The following is an 8253-nucleotide window of genomic DNA, read 5'->3' as shown; positions in this document are numbered from 1 at the left end:
TAGTTATTTTTTAGTGATAAATAAAAGTGCAGGTGTAAATGATAACTTCGTTCGGCTTATTCTCTTGTTAAAATGTTTGTCTATCGGTGAGGGTCCTGATTAATACAGTATTTGAAAAACAATTCAGGGCCCAGTTTGAAGCAATATGAAAATGGCGAGGAAAATCACCCGCCGCAGAACACGGTTCTTTTTCTGTCGGAGCTCCTTGCCATTTGAACCCAGCTGGGACAGCTGCTCTACTTTAAAATGGACGCGCACCTCCACCTGGGTCTGTCTGCGCAGGGAGCCAGGGACGCGGACGCGGCGGCACCGGCAAGCGGCAAGCAATTGTCTCATCTGCTCCACTCCATCTCCATTTAACGCACTCTCCACTCCTTCGCGGCGGGGGTTTAGGCGCACGGCGGCAGGCCAATTAACGCCGCTGCGGCGAGCACCGGGGGGGAAATGGGCGGCGACGGCACGAGGGCGCTGGACCAGACGCCGACGTGGGCCGTGGCCGCCGTCTGCGCTGTCATCGTCGCGGCGTCCATACTCCTCGAGGGCTTCCTCCACCACCTCGGTCAGGTTCGCCGGCTCGAATCGTCCCCTTCCACCACCAATCCTTCTCTCCAAGTACTCCAATGACATTTTTCGATCTTTCAGCTTGGTTTGTTTTCCGTTCTTGAATCGTCTGGCCCGACTCTGCCTTGAGCCTTTGAAATACTCAACTGATGTGCGTTTTCTGACTTGTTTTCCTGGGTGCTGCTGCTCTGCGCGTCTGCCCCAGTTGCTCAACAAGAAGCGGAAGAAGGCGCTGTTTGACGCTCTGGAGAAGGTTAAATCGGGTAAAAGATTGAGCTGCATTTCTTTTCTACTGCGGAACTTCAGTTCAGTCACTGCTGTCGTTCGCAGGCGAAGTCGAATTTGACGCGTTTTTTTTTCGAGTTCCGTGTTCACAGAGCTGATGACTCTGGGGTTCATATCGCTGCTGCTGACCGTGACGGGAAGGTACATCGCGCGCATCTGCATCCCGGAGGGAGCCGCAAACACCATGCTGCCCTGCCGCCTGTCCGGTCACTCGGTGGCGGAAGAGCCCAAGGGCCATGGCCGACGGCACCTATCTGAAGATCCAACCAACCTTTTTTCCTGCCGCAAAGTGAGTGACTAAGGTGCACTTGTAGTTTAGCGCCGTTCCACCTGTATGTATTGTAAGGATAAACAGATAGTCCAGTGTCTTGTTGTCCGGATTTGACTTCATGTGAGGGGAGACGCCAGGCAAGTCTAGATTGTGCTGTTCATCTGTGCTAATCCAAGTGACGGTGGCAGGGCATGGTGTCGCTTGTTTCAGCCGACGGCATGCATCAGCTGCACATTTTCGTGTTCTTCTTGGCCGTCTTCCATGTTACCTTCAGTTTCTTCACAATGTCCTTGGGTAGAGCAAAGGTATGGTTGCTCCTCGCTTTGTGCTGGTTTTCTTATCTCAAAGCACTCATGGACAAAGGCTGCAAGCTTGCATTAATTCCGAATAATTCTTTGCAGACTCGTATATGGAAGGTGTGGGAAAAGGAAACTTGCTCCCCTCAGTATAATTATTTAAATGGTACTTTATATTTTGATGATTGGCTACTTTTCTTAGTACGCTTTTATGCAAAAAAAAAAGAAGTATAACATACAATTGTTAAAACCATTAAGTTTATGCATAGTTAGTTTGATATTTATTTGTTTACTATCAAGCTGCTTTGGTTTCTCCACTAATTTGCAAATTTATGTCATATATTTAACTTATGCAGACCCCTCAAAGTTCAGGCTTACGCACCAAACATCTTTTGTGAGGCAACATGCAAGTTGTTGGAGCAAAAGCACAATCACGCTCTATTTTGTGAGTCATTTCATGGCTCCTTTCTGTGGCTACAATAAGTTTCATAGACTATGTAATACTTTCTTCTCAGTTAACACTTAACATCCACAAAATACTTTGTATAAATGTACTAAATATTGAATATGAAGAGTTTGTAGTCTACACTTGGTGTCTTGAACATACTTTATCTGTCCCAAAATAAGTGTACTTCTAGAGTTTAGGTGAAGAGATCAATGTTAGTGAGAAATTACATATGTACCTCTATAAAAATGTAACCGTTGCATTTTAGGATGAGAGAAAGTAAAAAAAAGAGTTAGGTGGTCCAATTCCTAGATGTACACTTGTTTTGGTACAAAATTTGAATTATAGAAGTGCACTTATTATGGGACAGAGGATATATTGTTTATTTCATCTATAAATTAGTGAACAAGGGAGTAAGGGACCCAAAAGGTCTCCAGAATTTCACAGCAAAAAATGAGTAATAAAATGATTATCAACCAGTGATATAGTGACTGAACTAAACTTTAATGCTTTTTCGAATGATCTTCTGTCACATGGAATCTATAAATGAAGCTACTGACTTCGGGGCCCATTGTTGTATGGTTACACTTGATATAAAACTGTAGGTGAGCTTCTTTAGGCAGTTCTTCAGATCCGTCCGTAAGACAGACTACTTTACTTTGCGACATGGATTCATTTCAGTAAGTAATTTGAGATTCACGAGTAAGCTCCTGCTATCAGTTTAGGTTGCTGAAAAATCATTTTACAGGCTCATTTATCTCCGGGGACTAGGTTCAATTTTCGAAAGTACATTAAAAGGTCCTTGGAGGATGATTTCAAGACAGTTGTTGGCATTAGGTAAGAAATGTTGATAATTTACTTTGTAGTTATATATGCATGTTATATACTTTTAAAATGTAGTCCATCAAAATTAGAAAACCCAGTCGTTTCTAATTGTCTTACTCGCTAGATAGATGAGTATACTAATCACAAATATGCTTCTGTCTAAGAAGTTGATCGGTATAGTTTCTTAATTCATGTAGTTTTGATTTGAATACCTAGCTTTTTTTTGGAAAATGAATATGTGGTTATAACAGTTAGTTTCGTTACTCAAGTAATGTTATGCTTATTTCGTTATTGTTTCTTGTTTCATCTTCCTAATAATCAGTTACTCATTTGTGTCATCAATTAATTTATCAGTCCACCACTATGGGCTTCTGCTTTGGCTGTCATGCTGTTCAATGTTCATGGTGAGTTATCTTATCTTATTTTCTGATCACCATCTTCCAGAAAATTACTATGAACATTCTCATGTCAAACTGAACTATCAGGTCACACAGAAATTAGAGCTTACACTCCAAATGTCTAGCATTTAGTTATCACTTGCTCCCTCCGTCCCAAAATAGTTGTAGTTATACAATTCAATTTTTGTCCTAGAATAGTTATTGTTGGAATTTAATATGGGGTATCAAAGCTAGAGGTCATGAGGTTGAATCCTGGTTAGCGTAATTAAAATAAAATAATTGTTGCTCGCTCATATTCCACATCTGAGACCCAAGAGATGCTCGACGTGAGGGAGAGTTTTTGGAATAATATAAGTGAATTACCCATCTCTTTCAATCAACTTAAACTTTTAGGTTGAATTAATTGGTGTATGCAACTTAATAGTTTTCATTTTCACTTCCCATTAGACTTTTTCTCTTCTTTCAATACACATTTTTCCTTTTTCCAACATTTGTCTCTATTTCTCTAGATCTCTCTTGTTTTCTGTGCACCACACCTTTTTTACTTCTAAATTATCGTGTCAAACTTAAAACATCAATTATTTTGGGACGGAGGGAGTATGCGAGTATGTGTGATTTGACAGGATACAGCTTCTAGGGCACAGGGGTGCTTTGCAGAAACGGTACTAATTTCTTTTGATTTGGATTTTGCGTTGTCCAGGATGGCACAACTTATTCTGGTTCTCTGCAATTCCCCTTGTAGTAAGTGCTTTCAGTGTTTGTTTCTTATCCCTTTTTGGGTAAAGGTTTTGTTTGGTTGGGGACGGCTAACAGTGCTTTCCTATGTGTAGGTTATTCTAGCAGTTGGAACAAAGCTGCAGGCTATAATTGCTATGATGGCTATTGAAATTGCAGAGAGGCATACAGTTATCCAAGGCATGCCGGTGGTAAAACTAAGTGATGATCATTTCTGGTTCGGGAAGCCTCGTTTGGTTCTCCACCTCATTCATTTCGCATCATTTCAGGTCAGTAAAGGCCCAGAAAGGTACTTTGAAAGAAGCATGCTAAGGTCCCGTTTGGTTTGAGGGACTAAAGATTAGTCCCTCCATTTTAGTCCCATTTAGTTACTAAATTGTCAAACGGTAGGACTAAAACAGGGACTAAACTGCTTTAGTCCCTAGTCCTAGATGTGGCTAAAAGAGACTAAACCATATTAATTTCACGTTTGCCCCTCATTTAGTTCAATTGTACTAATAGCAGGAGAATGTTAAAGGTCATTTTAGTCTTCTTATGGGTCATTTAGTATATTCTTACTAATTTTAGTCCTTATAACCAAACATGTTAGGGACTAAACTTTAGTCCCTAGACTAAAGAAACCAAACATGAACGTAAAACATCTATAGAAACTTATGCACGTAACTTCACACGTTGAGTTGGGTGTGTTTATCAGATGATGATTAATCACAAAGAATTAACATCTAGACAGCAGTATTCAACTAAACTTGAACTCAAATAGTTGCCAGGAAAGAACATAAAGCATCGCAGAACAAGAGAACATAATAAGAGAAGCAGAGAGTATTTCATTTCACATATAAAGATTTTTTGCCTGCATCTTCTGGATGCACTTCGACATGGTTGATTTTATATAACATCTGTTCTTTAATTTGTTCTTGCAGAACGCATTTGAAATTACATATTTCTTTTGGATCTGGGTAAGATGGCTTTCGAGATTTGGAAACATTTTCTGTGGCACAGTTGTCGTCTGTGTCAAGTTTTTGCTGACGACAAACATCTGTGCAGTACGAATTTGGCCTGAGGTCCTGCTTCCATGACAACTTTGAGTTTATCATTGCAAGAGTCTGCCTTGGGTTAGTTGCAGCTGTTGTTGCTGTCATTGTTCAGAAATTTTACTTCTTATTAACCATTTCCGTTCTTTGTTTTACAGGGCTATCGTCCAGTTTATGTGCAGCTACATCACCCTTCCACTCTATGCCCTTGTTTCTCAGGTTAACACACATTCACATTTCTTACAGATATTTTCGTCAGTAGGCAGAAAACTGAATTACTGCACTCCATAGTAGCATTCAGAACTCAGATGAACTGCCAAACTCTCTGAGCTAGTACTGGTGTTGTCAAATACGATTGTGTTCCGGAAGACTAATAACTGTCTAACTTGGAATCGGTTTGCTTTCCAGATGGGTTCAGAAATGAAGCGAACAATTTTCGACGAGCAGACAGCGAAGGCCCTGAAGAAATGGCACAAGGCCGTGGTGAAGAAGAAACACCACAAGGATTCCTCACACAATTCTTCCGAGACTCCTAGCACTGACACAACAGGACCTGCAGGGGAAGCGGGTGAGTGGCAGCGGCTGCACGAGGTGCCGGTCCGGCACCTCCACCGGTACAAGACCATCGCGCACGTCGGCGGCGTGAGGAGCCCGTTGTCGGACCCGGACTACAGCGACACGGACGACACCGAGCCGCTGTCGTTGCAGACTAGGCACCTGATACCGCCGGCGAAGCAGCGGAGCCTCGACACCGAGCGCGCGGAGGTGCGCGTGAACGTCGTAGAGACAGCGGCGGCGCCAAGCGACGTCCTCCAAGACAGCTTCTCGTTCCCAAGGCTGCTTCCTCCTCGCCATGTGCCGGACAAGTAAAGTGGCCAGCAGTCTGCTTAGTACTACAGACTGTCCTATATAGAGATAGTAGAATAGTAGTTTCAAGTTATAAGTCGATTTGGCTAGTTATACAACTTTTGTTATTTATTTAGATAAAGGCTATGTCTATATAGCAAAAGTTGTAAAACTAGAAAAATCAAAATGATTTATAATTTGAATTGTAGTAGTATAGTAGATTAGTAGTCGAATCTAACATGCATGAGAGCATTTTCTTAGTACAGCTGCCTGTAAGTGATGCCTGGGTCGATGACTTGGAATGTCTGTCTTCTGGGGCTAATTCAGGGTTTAAAGCCTATAGCCTGGTACGTAGCAAAGCCTGCATAATAAAATATCAAAACGAGTTAAAGTTAAAAAAAATCAAACCGACGTATAATAAAATATCAAAACGATTTATAATTTAAAAAAATAATCAAAGCGAGTTATAATTTACAACTGAGGGGATGTGTCGTTTTGTTCTGCCAAGAACTATTTTCAATAAAATTTGTGGTCTTAGACCTCTTTGGAATGCAGTAATTTAAGAGGAACCATACAGTAATTTCACAGGAATCAATTCATTTTCGCAATAAAAACACACGAAATAAAAAATTATCCTGCATTCCAAATGAGACATTACCTTTTCACGGTAGATGCTGCCTTTGGGATCAGCGCTAAAACGACTCATCTTGACTCACGTCATCATCAGAGGGACCTTTTCATAGCAGAGGCTGCCTTTGGCATCAGCGCTAAAACGACTCATGTCGACTCACGTCATTATCAGAGGGACCAACAGACCATGACTGACTAATTGGGGCGTCAGATGTATGCCTTAGCACCAGCGGTCCACGATGACCACGATTGGGGTACCAGGGGCGTGTTTGGTGTGGCTTTGTTCCATCTTAGAGCAGCTCTACACTAAAACTTTAGGATAGAACAGTTCTTTTCTAGAGTCTAGAATGTTTTCTCATAACCAGTGGCGGAGGCAGATAGATACCTTCAAACTCTATGTCTAAGTATTTTTAAGGATTTCAGAGTAGCAAAAAGTATTCTAAAAATTTATACTATAGCTCTCAAAACTACATAAAATATGCAACTCTAGAGTTAAATTGTTTGTATGCTTTAGACAGCTCCCCTTAAAGTTTGGCTCTAGAGCCATGCCAAACACCCCTAGATATATGATAATCTGATTGGATCCATTATTAGACTAGGATGGAATATGGTTCACATGGCTTCTAAAGTCTTAAGGGTCATAAGTGTTGACAACCATTAGTAGTGTGAGGGGGAAGAGAGCGTTTAGGGTAGAGTTAGAAATAATGCAGTCATTGACATAGTACATGTAAGGAAAATGGACCTTGACCATTTATTTAGTGATTTTGGTGTTTGATGATCAACATAACCTTTTGAACTAATGAGTTTGCTAGTGTTTATGTTTACAATTCAAAGGATGCAGAGTGGACTTGGAATGAGGCAATTGAGGAAAGCAACACCTCAAAGAAGACATTAGAAGACGCATTAAAGACTTACCAACATTATGCAAAAGTTCAAGGCACAAGACAAGAAAATCCCAAGAAAAATATAAAGAAAAGAAGATTAGGCTGAAGCTAGGTGCACCAGACCAGTCCTGTGGTGCACCCGACCTAGCACCAGACTCGACACTCAAAGAGAATGCCAAATGCACCCGAGCCTCGAGGCACACTGGATCTCATAGGCTCAATGGTCAGCAACGACTAGCTCCAACGATCAAGTGATGTGGCATGCACCGGATTGGTCAGTTGTACACTGCTAACTCACCAGATGGGTTTGGTGTGTTGTTAGAAAGCTGCCAACATCCAACGATTAGCTGACGTGGAAGGCATCGGACCTGGTCCAGCATACACAAATGGTGTGTCAGACCGGTTCGGTGTGACGCAGAAAAGTCTACTTCCTTCCAATGGCTCTTTTGGGCTTGAAACTCTATATATGCCCACCCAACCATTCTCAAGTGTAGAGAGCCAAGAAACATAGTGCAAGTGTTGAGAAACAAATCCTTTAGCTCAAAATACCTAAGTGCTTGTCACACCCGGATTTAGGGGCCAAACCCAGGCGCGACCCATGTGTGTGGTAGGATCAAGTCTCACACATATGATGACTTATGGTACATAAACGAATATCACATCTTTAATATATAACGTAGTTCTGTACAAAATAGATAAATAATTACATCATATGAAGACAACGATCTAGCAACCAAAGTTTACTGGGAGACGACGACCTAGACCACTCACGAACTCATCACAATATCCTTCATGCGTCTCATCTTTTGGTACCTGTCCCGCTGTCCTTGACCTAGGGGGGATGTGAGTACAACAAGGGTGAGCTCACATACTGTAACACCCTGAATTTGGGGGTATCAAATTCCTTTTCTAATATCCACCAAATTTAGGTGTTACCCTCTTTCTTCCCTTCTTCTCTGCTCTTTTTTTGAAATGGTGAAGAGTTATTTTGCCTTATATATGTGCCAGCCTAGTAAAATGAAACCCTAAAGGAATAATGATTGTTG

The 8253-nt window shown here is 41.5% G+C and overlaps 1 protein-coding gene across 2 annotated transcripts; it reads left to right on the top strand.

Annotated features, from left to right (window-relative positions):
- The first annotated feature begins 219 nt into the window (after positions 1-219).
- LOC542061 (barley mlo defense gene homolog 2) lies at positions 220-5990 on the top strand. 2 transcript variants are annotated; one of them, XM_008650194.4, is made up of 15 exons: positions 220-564; positions 767-824; positions 939-1135; positions 1306-1422; positions 1519-1579; positions 1770-1858; positions 2464-2538; positions 2607-2695; positions 3038-3087; positions 3782-3822; positions 3912-4085; positions 4737-4772; positions 4861-4877; positions 5006-5066; positions 5256-5990. In XM_008650194.4, the coding sequence occupies exons 1-15, from the start codon at positions 445-447 to the stop codon at positions 5715-5717; spliced, it is 1647 nt and encodes a 548-aa protein (XP_008648416.1). In that variant the 5' UTR covers positions 220-444; the 3' UTR covers positions 5718-5990. The 2 variants fall into 2 exon arrangements, with proteins under 2 accessions (XP_008648416.1, NP_001105168.1); NM_001111698.1 differs by having other exon boundaries at positions 317-564; positions 4861-4928; positions 5256-5896.
- Positions 5991-8253: the final 2263 nt, after the last annotated feature.

The sequence above is a fragment of the Zea mays genome, chromosome 1 (genome assembly GCF_902167145.1).
Source record: "Zea mays cultivar B73 chromosome 1, Zm-B73-REFERENCE-NAM-5.0, whole genome shotgun sequence".
Taxonomy (NCBI): Eukaryota; Viridiplantae; Streptophyta; class Magnoliopsida; order Poales; family Poaceae; genus Zea; species Zea mays.
The sequence above is the reverse complement of the archived record's forward strand: the minus strand, read 5'-3'. Positions and strand labels throughout refer to the sequence as shown.